The sequence below is a fragment of the Colossoma macropomum genome, unplaced genomic scaffold, assembly GCF_904425465.1.
Source record: "Colossoma macropomum unplaced genomic scaffold, Colossoma_macropomum, whole genome shotgun sequence".
Classification (NCBI taxonomy): Eukaryota; Metazoa; Chordata; class Actinopteri; order Characiformes; family Serrasalmidae; genus Colossoma; species Colossoma macropomum.
Genome location: NW_023494804.1, coordinates 24,813,207 through 24,833,431, shown reverse-complemented (window position 1 = coordinate 24,833,431; position 20,225 = coordinate 24,813,207). Strand labels below are relative to the sequence as shown.

The following is a 20,225-nucleotide window of genomic DNA, read 5'->3' as shown; positions in this document are numbered from 1 at the left end:
ATTTTTGCTGTGTGGAAGCTTTGTCTTTTTATGCTTTAGACCATCAGTATTCTCAAAAACTCTCATGGATTCCTGGCAAGTTGGAGGCTTATTCATCTAAAACATCATAAAACCAGGAGAAAATGGCAGTTGTTTAATGATGGACATGACAGTAGGCAACACCCCCATGATTACTTAAGCCCCCCTTTATCTTTAAAAAACTGAATCAAGATAAGTTAGTGAAAGATACTAAAATGGCAAATAATGTTTAGGTAAAGAGAAATAGCCAAATATACATTAGTTTTGCTATAGATTCAATGGCCCCACTTTATATTAAGTGTCTTTAATAACTGCATAGTTACACAGGAATAAAATATGCAACCACACTGTAACTACTGATGATTCAGTCAATGAAACAGATGGATTACAGAAGTACAGCCTATGTAATTACACATGTGTATCAACTTCAGTTTTGCCTCATGTAATTACAAAAGTGTGTCTTCTACACAGGAACTTTTCTGTAGTGTAGTGTTAAAGTTACACTTTAATATAAGTGGACAGTTCCTGTGTAGTTGTTATGTAGGTACTGTGTAATAATGGATTGGTAATATAGACATTGCTTTAGGGGTAATGCAACACATTTACTTAATGTCATAACAGTTACATTTTAAGATAAGGGGACACCTGCTGTACTGTCACATTACAGAATAGTTGAAAGTTGAAACTGGTTACAATGTCACAGCATTAGCAACATAAATGATAGCTAAATGTTAGGAAAGCAGGCAGATACAGTACAAGTAATGTCTTAATGTATGTTATTACCTACTTCCTTTTACTGCTGGAAAAAAAAAAACTTCTAAAAACTTCTGTTCCAGTCTGATTGCATATGTAATTACATTTATGTTATTACTCTTGTGTAGTTACACATGAGAGAATAGGCTGTTACAACTATTAAAATACACTTGTGTAATTACATGAGGCAAAACTGAAGTTAATACACATGTGTAATTGCATAAGGTGTACTTCTGTAATTCATCTGTAACAATGACTAAATCATTAGTAGTTAAATTGTTGTCACATTTGTTGTTCACATGTAACTACACAGTTATTAGAGACACTTAATATGAAGAGGGACTGATTCAACTGATGAATTAGATTTAAGTGAAGAAGCTGATCATCCTCAGTCATTCATTGCCACAGACCTGAGAGATGGAGGTAAACAGAGATAGCAGTCTAGCTAACTAGTAACACATGAACAGCTGTAAATCTATACAAATTTAGAATAAAACATTGAAATAACTCATGTTTTAATTATGATTTATATGGGTCCAGGTTATTTCACTTGCAATTGAACATGGATCACTAAGTTAGCAGTTGAATATTAGCATGGCTGTCTATTCAGTAAATCAGCTAAACTGGCTAAACATGTCGCTGAACAAAGATTTCTTAAAAACTTCTAACTTAAACTTCATCATCTTAGCTATCTAGGTAAGCAAAAATACAATCAGACTCCTGTGTCTCATGATCTGACATAAAATTAAAGCACATCTCTCTTGGCATCTTTTGGGCGTCGCTTGTAAAAGGAATGTTTAAATGTGTCACTATTTGTTACAAATTGTACATCATACAGTGTTGGAATCCACATAAGCAAGTCTATTTGGGATTACTTAACAACTCCACACAGTTTGAGGAGAGTGTGTCATGGCTTAAGCACACAGTTTGCATGATGCTAAGTGGTGTGGTATGAGCGTCTATTACTTTTTAGCAACATTAGCCTCCTAGCCATACTGCGAAACTAAAGTTTCAGTTTGAATGATTTCCTCAATTAAACAACCACTAAAATCCACGTTCATTTGCTCTCATCTCTGTAAACTCTGCTCTGCATGCTCTGGTTTCTGCGTTTGTAACTCAGAATTAAACTGGCGGTTACTGTATCAAACTCTAGGCAACACTTTTTTTGATGGCCTTTATAGTATGTCATAATGCAGGCATAATCATTGAATAAAGTATTTATAAAGCAGTATAAAGTGATTATCAAAAACCTAACATAAGATGTTTTATGATGTTTTTCTTCTTCACTTTAGCTGAAGGCTCTTTATGTCAATACGTTGTCATTTACCTCATAAAACAGCTTATGTCATCTTGTGATTACTGTTCATAAATTCTCAAGTTTTGTTCTATGCCTATGTATGTGTTATGAAGTCCATGTAGATAGCCTTCAAATGAACCAAACTCGAACAGACATTTCCCCTAATCATGATTCCCTACATTGTAAAATGTAAAACACACTATAGATCACAGAAATCATGAAGTTGCTAAGTAATCTCCGTCAGTAGAGCCTAAATTTGACTCCCTAAATCTACAGTATACTTAATTTGAGCCTTCTGTTTCTTCACATGCTAAAAGACACTGTCATTCAAAGAGTGACTTCCTGAAAGCCATTTTCACATCTGACATGCAGATATTACGTAATGCGAGAAAACATCACAGCATCTGTCTTTCTTGCACTCTCAGGCAAGAGAAAAATTGTCTTAACCCCGTAAACTCTAACAACCTGCCAGTGTCTCATAACCACACATAGTTTTTACATTTTACAGTTGTTACAATTATTTTACACAGTAATTATATTGTAATTACCAGATAATTAATAGTAGTTACTGAATAATGAGCCTTAAGCTTAATAAATGAATAACAAAGCTGTGGTTTAAGAGGGTAAACGTGACTCTTTTTAGTCGAATACTTTGACAGTTGACCACGTTCTATGGAAATTAACTCTTTTCAGATAACTCAGACAAATAGATAGTTAAATGTTTGTTAACTGAAAGCTTGAACTGACCTTAGAGACAAAAATAAAGCAAATTCAGTTTTTCCTTCTTTTTAAATATGGAATTACTGTTTAATAGTATTTGTAAGATTCAAAACAATGTAGAACCATGTACCATTCTTTATTAATAATCTGTAAGACCCACAATTGTTTCGAATTTTTTACCTTAATACTGAGTAATACATACATAGCTCTTACTTTGACGGCTTACTTCAGCTTCAACTTTTTAAAGGACATCTCTGACAATGGAGGCTGCTGAGTGCAGGAAAGTTATTTTTTCAGCCTTACTGTTTATGATATTTTGTAAATTTCAGACCATGAAGCTTTAGAAATGTGTTTTAAACAGGGTGCTGCACTGGAGCAGGCTATCATCAGTCAGAGGCCGCAGTTGGAGAAGCTAATTGCAACCACAGCGCATGAGAAGATGCCCTGGTTCCATGGCAGTATTTCACGCGAAGAGTCGGAGCTACGCTTACACAACAGCGCGCGCGTCAACGGCAAGTTTCTGTAAGTAACCTTAAAGAACGCACATTCGGCAGCATTGCTGCACAGAGCTGAGCTGCATGTGATAGACACCCACTACATTTCTGAAAACATGCCAGTCTGATTACTTTATACTGTATTTTTGTTTCTGTATATAATATTATAATATTATATAAGTTAAATTACATTAATTACATACAAAAACATATCTACAGTATAAAGTAATCCGACTGGCATGTTTTCAGGAATGTAGCTGATATCTTAGCCCATTAGGAAAACAAAGGTGTCTCCTGGATTAAATTCACTCAAATCCACCACCAGCTTTCCTGATTAATTTAATGAAGGATTGATTAGACAAATCAGACACTGGATGAAAATGACAAATAACACTAGGCAGCCTCAGGAAGAGGTTTGGAAATGCTTAAACAAACACACTGACTCACCACACATAGAATCACTTTGTTGTATTAATGTAATATAATTTAATTTAAATGTGTTTTTTTCTGAGCAAAAAACACTCACTACCAAGTTTGTTTTTAAATATATTTTTTTTAGGTGCTTAAGACTTTTGATCAGTACTTCAGCCATCTTGATGAAAATCTAGCATTGCATGTGGAATATTGACACTTAGTTTGTAAAAGGGGAATTTGTTCAATAAAAGAAGATTTTAGGGTTAATTTGGTTACAAATAGGTTTCATTATTCAATATATGAGCAAAAATAATAATTAATAATTTACATAGAATAAAATAACTATCACTGTATTTGACAGAGAGAGAGAGAGAGAAAGAGAGAAAAGAGGGAGAGAGAAAGAAATTGAGAAAGAGTGAGAAAGAAAGAGAGAGAGCGGGAGGCATTGCGGTTTCCGCTCTCACAGGACTTCCTGAAGTGACCAGAAAAAACAGTGGGAGGAGTCTGAGAACATGAGAATGTATGTGTGTGTGTGTGTGTGTATGTGTGCGCTTGTCTTGTTATGCATGTGAGGACCACATGTGCTCACAGTGATAGGAAAGGACATTTTGCTGGTTCTCACTTGAGCATCTGCTGTTTTCACTTTGGAAAAAGTAAACGAGCAGAAAAAGTGCCTTTTGGATACTGAGGTTAAGGTTAGGTTTAGGTGTAGGTGTAGAATTTTTTGGCTACAGTCATATAAAAATATATAGAAATCAATGTAAGCAGACATATGTGTGTGTAAAAGAACAGAGTAAATAGAATAAACGTTTGAAAAAAACATCAACTCAGGAAAAACACATCTTTAGTCTGTGTTTTACAGTAAGGAATTCACTCCTGCTAAATGACCTGCTTTCACTTTTTCACTTGTTTGGTATTAATCAAATCTGAATTTGTACAACAGAGAAATTGAAATTGTTTTGTCTTGTTTAATATCCTTTAACAATGGCTTTATCTTAATAAATGTCTTTACCCAATAAGCAAACAAACAAGAACACAATGCAATATAGCAATTATTTGGCCAATAAAATTCATAGCATTATTTTCTGACACAATAAAGATTTCTTTACATGCTGAATGTATCATTTTTGATGCATTTTTAAGTGCTGAATGTGTCATTTTTGATACATTTTTAAGTGCTGTATTTATAATTTTTGTTTGCATTTTCAGAGCATTAACCTTCACTTCAGTTAATCAGTCAAAAAATATAATTTGTTAAATTGTCATTAAGACAGCAGTCATAAGAAAAAAGGAACTTTCTGTATCTCACCAAACCATCACTGTACAGTCCCCAGAGTCCCATTTTCTTCATTTGCATCCACACTTTGTTCTTTGTTTCTAGAGCACCATCTAGTGATAGCATTTTACTGCTTACAGTGTATGAAATGAAGGCATACAGCACAGTAAAGGATTCACCATTTTGTCTTTGTAAAATCTCAGTCTGTCCTCTTTCTGTGATTACTGTGATTGAACAGCTCTCTCCTGTTGACAGAATACGCCAGCGAGACACCAATGGCTCCTTTGCACTCGGTCTTTTACATAGTGGTCAGGTCATGCACTATCGCATCGACAGGGACAAAGCTGGCAAACTCTCCATTCCTGATGGGAAGAAGTTTGACACACTTTGGCAGGTAATTAATTCATATTACAACAAAGCTGACTGAATCCAAATAAATTTCTAATAGACTGAGGAGGTTGTTGCTTGTGTCTTAATTATAGTTCATGCTGTCGTAAAAGATTACTGTATCTTGCCTCTTGTTATTTTTTTGTAGTCTGTCAAATAACTATTAATGTCAAATTAACTGCAGAAGAGTCAATATCAGCTCTATTTGATATTTAACTTTAACAAGTACAAAGTGAATGAAAACAAATATGAAAACCATTAGTAATGCTGGTTTAGTCCTTCCATCAAGTTGTGCTAAACAGGCTGAATCCAGTGAGACGTACACTTCCTATTAACACACTCACACTGTTGTCTTGTAGCTGGTGGAGCATTATTCCTACAAACCTGACGGCTTGCTGAGAGTGCTAACAGAAGCCTGCCCACACCCTGACGGTAGCCATGTTTTATCTACATGTTGGATTGGAATGATCAATGGATTGATGAATGAATGGATGGATAAACAAATGAATAGACTGATGGACTGATGAAAGGATGGATGGATGGTTAGATGATGTTTGGGCAGATAGATGGATGGATGAATGAATGGAAGAGAGGTTGGTTGGGTACATGGCTGTATAAATGGATGGATGATGAGTGGATGATATTCGACAGATGGATGAATAGATGAATGGACATGTGCTTGTTTGGATAGATGGATATATAAATGGATGAATGGATAGATGATGTTTGGGCAGAGAGGTGGATGGATAAATGAATGAAAGGGTGGTTGGTTGGGTAGATGGATTGATGGATGGATGGATGGATGGATGGGTGGATAGATGAGTGAGTGGATGAATAGATGGTTGGATAGATGGAAAGCTTGGTTACTGGTAAATTAATCAATGAATTTTATAAAGCAGGTAGATGTGAATTTCCATAATAATTTATATCAAATTAAGACACATTCTTATTTATGTTCATATGTTGTTATTTATGTGTTTATGCTTAGGCCGACCTGCGATTCCTTTGAATCATCCAGGGGTGAGTGCTGTTCTATCATCATTATTTACAGGTGCAGAGAGCAAAACTGAGATGGAGAAAGAAAGAAATAAACAAGAGTGTGTTCACCACTTCAAATCCAGCCATGTTCTCAATCAGATAGTCTTCAGTTGTTTTCAACGTACAAGCAGACATTTACCGAAAGTATTAAATATGTAATAGACTTTAATCTGTGATGCACACGTAATGTGTATTACACTGAAGGAGGAACGGATATGAAAGATTTATTTCATGAACACACCATCTGCCATGCACTCTAGCCCTCACCACAATATTGACACAGCGGACTCAACGCTCACTAGCCAAAGCTGTTTCATGAAGTTTATAGCATCTTTACAAGACTGTGGCAGTGTCATCATATGAATGTTGTTCAGCATCTTTTATATTGTGAATAATAAACTGTGCTTCCTTATCAATTAATCTTGACAGGAGAACATCATTAGCTTTGATTTTCAGGGTTAGAATACAGCTTGACAATAACATATTGCATGAATTTAACCGTTAACATTATTACTAATGTCAATGCATGCAGCAATGCCTATGGGTCAGAGATAACAAGTGATGCAGTGTAGGGTTTCGGGCAATAATGTTATCCTCTCTAAAATTGTGGTTTCTAGCGGGGTCCTGCAAGTGGAATTCTCTCCAGACTCAAATCCTACTCCTTCCCCAAACCTGGCCAGAAAAAGGTGCCTAAACATGCCAAAATCCCCGCTCCTCCCTACTTACAGTGCATTGCTCTCATCCACTACTGCTGCTAACTCGCCTCCATGGGGTTGCCCGCACCCTCTCTCACATCTTCCTCCACTCACCACCCTGCACATCACCTTAACTCATCCGACGCAAGTCCACCGTCCATCTTCCCCATTAGCGTCTCACTGTTTGCATTTGGTACCTGAATCACAGTTTAGAAACTGAAAAGCTCACAGTTTTGCAACACATGCATTAGTTGTTAACTGAACATACTTCCATCATGCTAAAGCTACTATTTTGTGAATAAAACTTAATTTTGTTGAGCAGCTATTTCCTATTGTAATCATAAAGGCATGCAGCGCTAACCTGTGAGCTTTGCGGTTTCCATTTTTGCTACATGTTAAGCATAATTTAAATGTTTTTTGTTGTTAAATGTTCAAACCACACTCCACTGGCATATCAACCTCATAGAAGGGACTTGCCACTGTGGTAAATTACTCAAAATAGACCCAGTTAGTAAAGCAAGCCTGTGGCAAATGACAGTGTGGCACCCATGTGGTGAAGAAAGATTAAACACATTCACCTGTAATCCTAAAAATACCTCTAGTTACATCATGCACACATCCACCTTAAACGAATGGGTCGGTGAACAATCAAATTTACACAATTTTAAACATACCCCAGATGTAGAGCAGCAAAGACATGTTTGGTGTCCAAATTTTGCTTCTTTAGTTTAGTGGTGGAGCTACAAGGCTATAAGGCCGATGTTGCTAACAAACACTAGAAGTCAATAGTCACCTAAATCTTTTCTGTTAACCCATCCTCAAAACCTCTCTCAAATCGCATCTAGATCTTCATTAAGGTCATGCAGACTTGTTGATGTGGTTTAAGACTCAGTATGACTTACTGTGAACTATTAAAATGAACAAAACCTAACCGTGTATCCAAATGCTGCCAAATTTCAGCACAACACCCGTTGTCCAAAGTGGCTGGCTATAGGCTACAAGGTGAAGTTCAGTTCATTTTTATAGTGTAGGTAAGGGCATAGTATGATCTACTGTGAACTATAAAATTGAACAGAACTTCACAGAGCAGCCAAACAACAGATGTTGGAGCAGATGTTGGATACATGGCTACATTTTGTGCAGTGAGTCATACTGGATCTTAAATCACATTCACAAATCTTTATGATCTTAATAAAGACCTAGATGTGGTTTGAGAAAAGTTTTGGAGATGTATTTACAGAAAAGATTTGGGTGACTATTGACTCCTGATGTTTGTTAGTTACATTAGCCTTGTAGCTCCAGTGCCAAGCTAAAGTGGCTAAAAATCATTGGCTAAAACATCAGCTGCAGTGCCATCTAGTGTTAACTTCCCAGTTTTAACTGAAGGTCTTATAGTACAAATAGTTCAGGCAAATCACTTTATCAGCAGGGTGTAAATCACTTTATTATAGATTAAGTCAAATGAAAATGAAGCAAAGCAAATAAAAGAGGTCAGCAATGTTGCACTTTTAATTTTATGTGTAAACAAGTAGCATCATTGCATTAACACAAATTCAGTCTTTTCTTGTGATTTTAACTGGCCTGTCATCTCCTATGCCTGCATAAGATTCATAAGACTCTTTTCTTTGTTATAACTTACATGATAAATTCACCCTGTGGCTTTTTTTAACTATTCGTGGACTGAGATTCTCCTCTCATTCATGGTCTTCCACCAGAACTCCACAAAGTCAAGTCAGTCACTGTTTTTTTAATGACAGACAGCATATATCACGAAAGATTGCAAAGCATTTTGATGCAAGAGGCCATGAAGGAGACTGGGAAACAATGTTTGGTGTGCTTGTGTGTCGTTTCATCAACATGGTGTGTCATTAGCCATCGTGTGTGTTTCTCTATCATTCTGACCTGCTTCTTGTATTGTGTATCTACAGCAAAGAAGCTCTTCAAGCCCCCCACCATACAGTACTGAGAGCAATGCTAATCCGTATGAAAAGCCAAAAGCTGGTACAGGTGAGCTGAAAGTTTCATAATTAGCCCATGGACACACAAAGTCATTCCAAGCCAGCCTGCCTGGGGCCTGGCAGGTCATATCATGGATTTCCTTAGAAATAAAAAAAAAAAGTAAAAAGTTCTATTTAATTCATGCAACCATGCAAAATTTTAAAACTGTTTTAGTTTTTCAGTTCTAATCTACACATTAGGCACTGAGTGAGAATTTTAACTGGGTGTAAATACAACGCTAAGAATAATTTTAAATCAAGGCTTGTATCATCTATTCCGGTAACACATTCATTTTTTGGAGAGTGTACTTTTTATGTAAGAGTGGGAAATCCTTTGTCATTAAATATAACCTTATGTTTTAACATTTTTGTAACGCTAAACTAACTGTAACTATTCATTTTTGCAATATTTACTTCAGGTTACTCCATGATATCACAATTGCTTCACATCTAAAATCTATTTCAGAGGCCTTTTTGACCCTTTAATTTCTCAGAAGGGATTAATCCTGTTTCCATCAAACTAGAAATGCACCCATCGTCAATCTTTTATGACTGATTCAGATTTCTTTACAGTAAAATTGGCCTTTGGTCACAAACAGACTGATTTTTGTTCATTTTTCATGCTCTTTTTACTGGGCGTCCTCAACAACTAGGTCAAAATGCAGCAGCATGGTTCCTAACAAAAATGAAACAGAGCTCAAATCACTTCTGCTTTGACAGAACTGCACTGGCTACCTCTATATTTCAGGGTAGATTTTAACGTTCTTTTAGTTTTTTTTTTAAACTCTAAATGGCCTAAAGCATCAGCATACCTCACAGAATGTCTGTGTGTTTATGCTCCAGCGTGGAACTCAATTCACCCCCATTTCCAAAAAAGTAGGAAAGCTGTGCAGAATGTAAATAAAAATAGGATGCAATGATATACAAATCATGTAAACCATATTTTTAGAGGAACATACTACAAAGACAACATATCAAATGTTGAAACTAAGAATTTTTTATTGTTTTTTGTAAAATATATGTCCATTTTGAATTTGACACCAACAACACGTTCCAAAAAAGTTGGGACGGGGGCATGTTTACCACTGTGTTTCAAAACATGTATATATCATTCAGCATTAATGTTGCCTTCACAGATGTGCACGTCAGCCATGCCATGTGCACCAATATCCCCCATACCATCATGAATACTGGCTTTTGAACTGTATGCTGATAACATGCTGAGTGATCTTTAGCCCGGAGGCCACAGTGTCCATGATTTCCAAAAATAATTTCAAGTGTTGATTTGTTGGACCAGGGCGGCACAGTGGCGCAGTGAGTAGCGCTGTCGCCTCACAGCAAGAATGGCCTGGAGTTTGCCTGTTCTCCCTGTGTCTGCGTGGGTTTCCTCCGGGTACTCCGGTTTCCTCCCACAGTCCAAAAACATGCAGTCAGGCTGATTGGACATGATTGGCAAATATTTTTCAATAAACAATAAAATTTCTCTGTTTCGATATGATATCTTTGAAGCATTTTCAATAAAATATAGAGTTTAAATGATTTGCACATCATTGCCTTTTGTTTTTATTTACATTTTCACAGTGTCCCAACTTTTTTGGAAATGGGGTTGTAAATATAATAAAACACTAAATAGTGAAGTAGTGTAATAGTAAATATAATAAAACAGTAAATAGTGAAATAGTGTAAAAGTAAATATAATAAACCATAAATAGTAACTAGTGAAATAGTAAATACAATAAAACAGTAAATATTGAAATAGTAAATATAATAAAACATTAAATAGTGAAACAGAGTAATAGTACATATAATAAAACAGTAAATAGTGAAAAAGTAAATATAATAAAACAGTAAATAGTGAAAAAGTAAATATAATAAAACAGTAAATAATAAAATACTGGATTCCCACCTGTATCTTTCCAATACTATAGGAAGTCTGTGTCCCCCTGAGAGATAATGCATTCTTTCATTTCTTATTGTTGGGGGATCTGTTATTCACAGACAACAACCAACAAGTATCCTTGGATATCCTTGGACAAAGCAAGCGTTAAAAGTTAGTAACTGAAAAACTGAAACTATTTGGAGCACTGTTCTAAAAATTACATATAGTTTCACGAATAAAATAGAACTTGAATTTTTTACTAGGAATTCCATGACATGAGTTGGTCTGGAATAACCCGGTTATAAGAGTGATGACCGGCAATGAGTTTCTCTTCCTTCTTGCTATTCTCTGTCTTGCTGTAATTATTGGCTTTCTCACCCAGATATGCCCATGGACACGGAGGTGTACGAGAGTCCATACGCTGACCCTGATGAACTGCGCACCACCACAGTGGACCGCAAGCAGCTGTTCCTAGAAGATGGGGAACTCGGCTCGGGCAACTTTGGGACAGTTCTCAGAGGCATCTACAAGATGAGGAAGTGAGTCACTGACGAAGCCAATGTGAAAAGTTCCTGTTATTTTTCTTCACAGCTGAGCTTTAATTAACTGAAGACATTGACTTGCAACCACATACATGATCATATGTGTTAAAACATAGAGACGTATTGTCTAGTACTGTGGTTCCCCGGCCTGGTCCTAAAGTTCTCCTGCGCTGCATATTTTGGTGTTTTCCCTGCCTCAGCACACTTGAACCAAGCAGGGGATGTTAAAAAAAGCAATAATGTGAATGTGACGATTCAGTCCATCAGTTTTGGAATCCTAGAATTAACTATAATTGTTAAGTCAAAAAAGTAAGAAGCACCTTATGGACCTGACTTGTAGCTCACTCACTTTCTCTCTTAATCACATTGAGCAGATATTCAAAGATCCTCCACAATGGTTGCTATTAGCACTCAAGTAGCACTCAAGTTTGGTGATTCATAAGAGTGGTGCTCGAATCAATGACACCATGTTCTTGTTATTGTCTATATCCAGCTACCATGTAAATAGTCCCTTCAATAATGTTTGTGTATTCAGTTTATTTTTGCAATCATTATGAATTGTACCAAAATAGTCTAATCCAAGTGATTTGAATTGTGACAAATTTTTTAATTTCAGTTCTAACTGAATCATTTCCTAAAGAACTATAATTGAACCTAAACATGTTTAAGGTTAGAAAGTTGGTTTTAGGAAATGTTATTTTATTTTTAATTTTATTCATATGGAAACTTTACATTATATGGAGCTTCTTGAAATCTGTTCTTCACACCTGCACATAATTTACTTGGCTCCCCAGACAATCCACTTTTGTGTTCTGTCTCTATGCTTTATAAGTTAGTTTAAACAAGCTGGGAGACCCTGAGGACCAGTTTTAGAACCACTGCTTTAAAGAACCAACAATTTAGAGGTTCTTTAAGGAACGCTGCTCCAAAGAACGTACCTTTATTTTTAAGTGTAGCTTTTATGTATTTTTGAGTATTATATCATTTCAAAGTATTAGATGTACACATACTTTTCCAGCTAGTTGTTATTTTTGGGGGGGCTATGACATGAAACTTATTAGATCCTAACTTTGTCATAAATTCAGCCTGATGTGTTTAACTGATAGTATGTGGTGCAGTTAAAGCTGTTTGTGATCATGTGTATATGTGTACCTTAGAAAAGAGAAACCAGTGGCAGTGAAGATCCTGAAGAATGAGGAGAACAATGAGGCGATAAAGCAGGACATGCTGCGTGAGGCTGAGGTCATGCAGCAGCTGGACAACCCTTACATCGTTCGCATGATCGGCATCTGTGAGGCTGAGAACCTGATGCTGGTGATGGAGCTGGCTGAGCTGGGTCCACTGCACAAGTTCCTGCAAAAGAACAAGTACAGTACTCCTTTTCCTCTTCCAATGCGGTGTTCACAGACTTTCACTGAATAGGGCTGTAAAAATGCATTGATTGATTGTGGTGCATGTATCTGAAAATTGGGATTTAACTGTGCTTATTTAGAAAACAAGATCATATTAGACCAGTTTTAGCATCACTGCAGTGGCTGCCTGTCTCTTTTAGAATCGACTATAAAATTTTACTACTAGTTTTTAAATCTTTTAATGGTTTAGCACCCTCGTTCATTTCTGAGTGCTGATAGAATATGTTCCAAGTCGAGCTGTAAGATCATCTAGTGTGAGCCTTCTCCATATTCCACGTATGAAACATAAAAAGAGCGAAGAGGCAGTGTTTTGTTTTTATGCACCAAAGATCTGGAACACATTAATAATAAACATCCATCGGACTCCTTCTGTCAATGTTTTAAAAATAACAGTTAAAAACATATTTCTTTACTTTAGCATAAGGGAAGTTTGTTTATTGTTTCCTTTGTTTTTACTAGAATATTACTATTACATTTACCTTCTTGTTAGTTGTATTTTTATTGTATTTTTAAATATACTTTTACATATATTCATTATTACCATATCCCCTTTTCTGCTATTTATTTGTTTATTTTATCTTAGACAATCTTTTTTCTCTTCTTCCTCTGTTTTTGCTTGGTATTGTAAAACACTCTGAGCTGCATTTTTAAAGTATGAAAGGTGCTATATAAATAAACATTATTATTATTATTAGAATGTTAGTATTAAACTAAAATAATGTTCATAAGCAGCAGTTGGAAAAGATGGTGGCACTTCATTGTCTTGGAGGAAGCACATTCTAACCTTCACCCTAGCTTGTTAGTGTCATGTGATAGAGAGAGAACTAACTAGAGTCTAAAATTGGGCACAGCTAGACTGGGGAGAGAAGTAGGTACAGAAAAACAACACAACGAAATTGGAGATTTCATGATCCGCTAAATTGTTTGCTAAAGAATTCAAATTGAATTGAACAGTGTGATACACCCCTGCTCTCCAAAGTGTTGGAGAGAAACAAATAAATCCTGACCCAAGCAAATCCAACCAGGCTGCAGGTGTGAATTAAAGTTTCATGCCACATCATGTGACAATGCACAGTATTCTGGACCAACATGCCAAAATCCTTTCACCATAGTGCCATTATTATTGGAAGCTAATGATATTAAAAAAGAAACAAAAGAAAAACAAAAGAAACATTGATTTCTGACAATTTAAAGTGATACATCATATAGTGGTCATTCTAGAATAAATACAAGGTGATGTGAGGGCAAGAATTTGTTGGTTATGCTCTGTAAAACATGGCTTAGACTGAACACCTGCCAACAAATTTCAACATGGAATCATTTTATATACGTAGATCAGGCATAACATTATGACCACCTCTTTGTTTCTATGTTCATTGTCCATTTTATCAGCTCCACTCACTATATAGGTGCACTTTGTAATTCTACAATTACAGACTGTAGTCCATCTGTTTCTGTGCATACTTTGTTAGCCCCCTTTTACCCTGTTCTTCAGTGGTCAAGACCCCCATGGACCCTCACAGAGCAGGTACTATTTGGGTGGTGGATCATTCTCAGCACTGCAGTAACACTGACATGGTGGTGGTGTGTTAGTGTGTGTTGCGCTGGTATGAGTGGATCAGACACAGCAGTGCTGCTGGAGTTTTAAACACTGTGTCCACTCACTGTCCACGCTATTAGACACTCCTACCTTGTCAGTCCACCTTGAAGATGTAAAGTCAGAGACGATAGCTCATCTGCTGCTGCACAGTTTGTGTTGGTCATCCTCTAGTCCTTCATCAGTGGTCACAGGACGCTGCCCACAGGACGCTGTTGGCTGGATATTTTTGGTTGGTGGACTATTCTCAGTCCAGCAGCGACATTGAGGTATTTAAAAACTCCAGCCGCACTGCTGTTTCTGATCCACTCATACCAGCTCTGCAGTGCTGAGAATGATCCATCACCCAAATAGTACCTGCTCTGTGTGGGTCCATGGGGGTCCTGACCACTGAAGAACAGGGTAAAAGGGGGCTAACAAAGTGTGCAGAGAAACAGATGGACTACAGTCTGTAATTGTAGAACTACAAAGTGCACCTATATAGTAAGTGGAGCTGATAAAATGAGCAATAAGTGTAGAAACAAGGAGGTGTTCATAATGTTATGCCTGATTGGTGTATGTTAAAATGTTAATATGTAAAAAAAGGTCCCTAAAAGATTCTAACATGTCAACCAAATGTGATGCAGTTATAAGCACATCATCACTAAATGTTTACATGTTTATATAGTTTAGCCCTATATAGTTTAGCCCTACAGGCCTAATGTTCAGTTATGTATCTTAACATTTTTTACCCAGTAACTACTTTTTCAGTAACTACTATGAAACTAATATGCTGGTTGTGTACTTATAAGTGAAGAACTAAAATAAGGACCCACATACCCTCAGAGTTTAATGGTTTGATGTAAAATAAACTAGAAACATCTGGCACAGGCAGTGGAGTGATTTTGTTTGTTTTTGATGCAGACATGTCTCCATGAAGAACATCACAGAGCTTGTGCATCAGGTGTCTATGGGGATGAAGTACCTGGAGGAGCACAACTTTGTTCACAGAGATCTGGCAGCCAGAAACGTCCTTTTAGTCACACAGCACTACGCCAAGATCAGCGACTTCGGCCTGTCCAAGGCCCTTGAGGACTCTGACTGTTACAAGGTAAAGCTCACCTCCAAAACAGGTTTGCTACAGTTGGAGTCTGTGAAGAAGAGCATTATGCAACAGGATAAAAGATGCTCTCGATTTCTTCAAGGGCCCATATCATGGAAAAGCAAAATGTCCTTACTTTTTTAAAACAAAAGACTCATTGATGTTTCAAAAAGCACTGATCACTTTCTCAGTCCATATAGTCCATATAGTCCATATATGGGCAAACAATTAGAATTCTTCATGGTTGTGATGTCACAGCTATTGACACATTTACATATGACCGCCCATTCAACGTACTACAGTTTAGCCCTGCTGTAAACGCTGAAGTGAGGTTAAGTGTTGTAAAGTGATTGAACTTTGTGCTGTTTCTGGCTGTCTGAAAGCAAATGTATCACTGCAGCCTTCTAGATGATTCCAGACATTTGGGCTTAAGTTCATTTTTTCTGACATAACCGAGTATTTTTGTGTTTTTCTGTATAGCCTAAAACTCCAATCTTTGAGATCCACTGCAGAACAGTACAGTTTAGTGACAGTCCTGCTGTAACAAACCTGCCTCAGTTCCTCAAATGCTTGATTATTATCTTATGGGTTGAATCAGGTAGAGAGCAGAGCAGGGAAAACTCTACTAAGGAGAGGCGTGAAGGTGTAGAATCTGCTAAACAAACTCATGACCACTGCTGTTTGTCCTCTCTTATCTAGTCCAAAGGTGTCGGTAAGTGGCCTGTGAAGTGGTATGCTCCAGAATGCATGAACTTCTTCAAGTTCTCCTGTAAGAGTGACGTGTGGAGCTTCGGGGTTCTGATGTGGGAGGCGTACTCATACGGACAGAAGCCATACAAGGTATGTGGCATAAAGCTTTTACCTGCATGCCAGCTTTGATTGTTGATTGATGAGAGTATTATATATATATATATGGCAAAATTTATAAATAAAATACTAAAATTCACAATCAGAAATGAAGTATCAAATATGTTGCAAATATAAAGTATAACAATTAGTTTAAACGTCAAATAGCTGAAAAATCAGGGTAACACTTTACTGATCACACCTTCACAAGCTCAGCATGACAGCTGACACAAACCTATATAAATATTTCTAAAGGCAGAATCCAAGAGGCACTGTCTATCATAATGTCTGCTTTTTTCAAAAACTATGATATCAAGTAAATATAACACATATGTCAAGTGACAATTCCTTTTTCTGACGCTGTGACCCTTTTTTGGGTGAAATGATATAATGCATTAGAAGAACTGACTGTAGCTTGGTGTATATCACAGTGACACTTTAAATATTATAAATGGACAAATGAAACTCTCTTTAACTAAGGGCCACAGAAAATGTGTCTGACTGGGCACTCCATGTCTTATTATCAGCATTATGTCACATTTCACCCCAGTAAGTGTCCTGAGTCAACCTAATGTCAAACTAAAATCAGTGCCACCTGACAGGTGTTACGTCGACTTGCCATCGAAACTGGCAACAGCAACCTTTAAGACAATGACGGCTGCTGGAATAAGCCTTTATAAATGTTTCTGTAGGGTTGTGACAGTTGTAATGAGAGGCTTATGTAGGTGTCATGTAGACTGATGAACACAAGCCTAAACATGTTTTCAAAAATTAAGATTGATTTCATTATTCTTTGTATTTGCAACATACTTTTTCACATTTTGGTTTATAATATTTTGCTTGTAGTTTTTGTAGTTTTTTTTAAAGCTTTTGAAACAAAATGAACTCCAAATAATTAACCATGTATATACACATATACACACACACACATATATATATATATATATATATATATATATATATATATATATATATATATATATATATATACACTAATTGGCCAGATTATTTGGTGCATTATTTATTAACATACCTCATCAAATCCTCCTAGAATGCACACAACATTGTTCATTAATCATTATTGCGATTTTGGCCTTTGCATGACTGATTTGCAGAATGCTGCAATATGCAAATTCCACATGAGCATTTCTGATGTCATGATCAATCAAAGTATTCAGTTAATCCAACAAAACATCCATTATATTACTCACAGTTTGTTGTGTACTGTCTACTTTACATATATATTTTCAATATTTTTTCTGTATTTATTTTATTACATTTAATTTTATGTTGACACCTGCACCTAGATAAAAAAAATATGTATCTAGTACTTGGTAAATAAAGATGATTCTGAAAGGTTATTTTATTATAATTATTTCAGTCTACATAATCCAAGCCAATCTTTAATTATGTAACATTACTGATTAACCAATGCTTTATTCATATATTGCGAGGCATCGTTTTTATGTAGCAATGTAATCCCAATGCTAGTATTTCGTCCATATCATACAGCTCTGTAATCACACATACAACAGCAAAAAAACAACAAAGCATTGAAATAAATTGTTTCAAAAGCTGGGGTTAGGGATGATTGTGGAGGCCTTGGGTTTGACCATAAGCTTGTAGGTGAGTAAAAAGCCCTTCTGCCTTTTGCTGTGTAGGGGATGAAGGGTAATGAAGTGATCCAGATGATTGAGAGCGGGGAGAGAATGGCTGCTCCAGCCAACTGCCCACCTGAGATGTATGACCTAATGAAGAAATGCTGGACATACAAGTGAGTGACACAGAAAGTTTGGTGCAAAACAAATTAGTATTATTAGTTTTTTAAACTAGCTATGACATGTCACTAAATCATAACTAAATGTCTTGTTTCTTCTGTCCAGGGTGGATCAGAGGCCTGGCTTTGTTGTGGTTGAGCCCAGATTGAGACAGTACTATTACGATATTTCTCACTGATCAGCGCATATGCTGGAAGATGACCTGGAGCTGTTTGTACAAGGAGTTTAAATCATTTCTGATTTCAGGCCCAACATTAATTATGCTTGAAAAGTCTGACAGAGTTGAAATCCGAGTTGAAAAAAGAGTGGATGTGAGAGCTAACAAGTCTGAATACTCCTCTCATTATTTAAATGCAAGCTTGTTCAAAAATGTTTCGAGCCAAAGTTTTGATCGGCAAATGCTTGTCTTGACAGTTTTCCTACAGCAGTATGTTATTTGTAATATCAATTTCTGTTGTATAATTTTTCTACATTTTTACTGATATGCTTAGCAATACGATGCAGTATGATAGAGTAATGAATTCTTAAAATCTGAATGTTGTCCTTTGGTTTTAGCTGTCTAAGTGTAAGCAGAAATAAAGTTGAAAGAGTAGAATGAGCTTAAGGCAGGTAATCAGCTGAATCTTCAGCTGCAAAAGCAATAGTATATTGAAAGGCCACCAGCAGCAGGCAGGGATGCTTTTTATTGTATCTTAAACTTACTGCCACAGTATTTTCAGCTGTAATTAGCAACACTTTATTTGACTATAGTTATAACACATTCATGATTCAAGACACAGATATTCATATTCAGATGCAGGAGTAACCAGCTAATGGCTACTAATACTAATAATGGCAGTCCAAAAATACTGAGAGCAGACGGATTCTAATTGGCCTACAGAAAGCTTCCCTACTTATGTTCCTGCAGTTATTTCATTTTTAGTAATACTGCAAAGATTACATTTTGCAGCTTTTAGTTTTTGATTACTTTCTGAATTTTCTCAAAAGTTTGAAAATAGGAACAAAAACATTTTGTATCCTTTATTGGTTTTGCAATCAGTATTTTTACTCTATATGCAGAAATTTACTGTCTGTGTTTTTGTTGCGAGCCCCAGTTAAAGTGCTTCCTGATACCAGTGAGAATGAAATGGAAATACTTTCAGATCCTTCCCTTCTTCTTCCGGCTTCCGTCTCTTTTATCTTCACTCAGACTGGCTGAATGGGCTAGCATGTCTTACCAGGCTTCAACACATTTTCCGGTCTTCCTTGCTCTTGTATGACAGAATGTGAATGCAAAATTGTGATGCATTTTGTTGGCCTATGCATAAGCAGTTCTTCCAATGAATAAATAAAAGAGGTATTTTAAAACAGTTTGCTTCTGTGGGGATTTCCTTTGACAAAAGAATAATTTGGGGTTTTCAGCTTCCAAAAACACTGCTGACTTCTCTGGGCTCAAGCTCATCTAAAACGGATGGATGTACAGTAAAAATGTGCACTGCGGTCTGATGAGTCCACCACTCAGATTGTTTATGGAATTAATGGATGTTGTGTTTTCTGGGCCATAGACGAAAAGAACCCTCCAAGTACAAAGAAGTATTTTAAAAGTGTTTGCTTCTGTGGTGACCTCCCTCAACATTAAAGGAATAGTTTGACGAAAAATTTAATTTCCACAGTTTCAACTTACCTTAGATATAGTTGATATGCCAAGACATGTTTGGTGTCTAAATTTTGCTTATTTAGTTTAGCACTGGACCTACAAGGCAATTGCCCTAGGTTTTATTTCAACAGCCTGAGGGGCAGGTGAGGACAGGGACACTTGCAGATCTCTGATGTCTCTGATCAATATAGCTGTAGAGAGAGGGCTGAGAAAGAGAAGCGCACTAACAGAGCTAAAACAGCACTTTATCTGCTTCAACAAATCGAAGGCATTTAGAGTGAGACCCTTGCACCAACTGGGCCCCAGACAACAGAGCTTAAAACCAGACTCTCCAGTCCAAATCTGCACTCTAAATTTAAACACCT

General features: G+C 36.5%; 1 protein-coding gene across 2 annotated transcripts in view; it reads left to right on the top strand.

Moving 5' to 3' along the window:
* Positions 1-19,573, top strand: part of syk (spleen tyrosine kinase) — a 30,619-nt gene extending 11,046 nt beyond the window's left edge. Inside the window, exons 3-14 of one of the 2 annotated variants that reach the window (XM_036595378.1) lie at positions 3,150-3,310; positions 5,228-5,366; positions 5,719-5,791; positions 6,348-6,379; positions 7,015-7,083; positions 9,021-9,099; positions 11,351-11,507; positions 12,668-12,877; positions 15,423-15,609; positions 16,300-16,440; positions 18,108-18,220; positions 18,330-19,573. In XM_036595378.1, coding sequence (XP_036451271.1) covers positions 3,150-3,310; positions 5,228-5,366; positions 5,719-5,791; positions 6,348-6,379; positions 7,015-7,083; positions 9,021-9,099; positions 11,351-11,507; positions 12,668-12,877; positions 15,423-15,609; positions 16,300-16,440; positions 18,108-18,220; positions 18,330-18,402 — 1,434 coding nt within the window. In that variant the 3' untranslated portion in view covers positions 18,403-19,573. The remainder of the gene's footprint in view (positions 1-3,149; positions 3,311-5,227; positions 5,367-5,718; positions 5,792-6,347; positions 6,380-7,014; positions 7,084-9,020; positions 9,100-11,350; positions 11,508-12,667; positions 12,878-15,422; positions 15,610-16,299; positions 16,441-18,107; positions 18,221-18,329) is intronic. The other variant, XM_036595379.1, reaches the window with a different exon arrangement.
* The last annotated feature ends 652 nt before the right edge of the window (positions 19,574-20,225 follow it).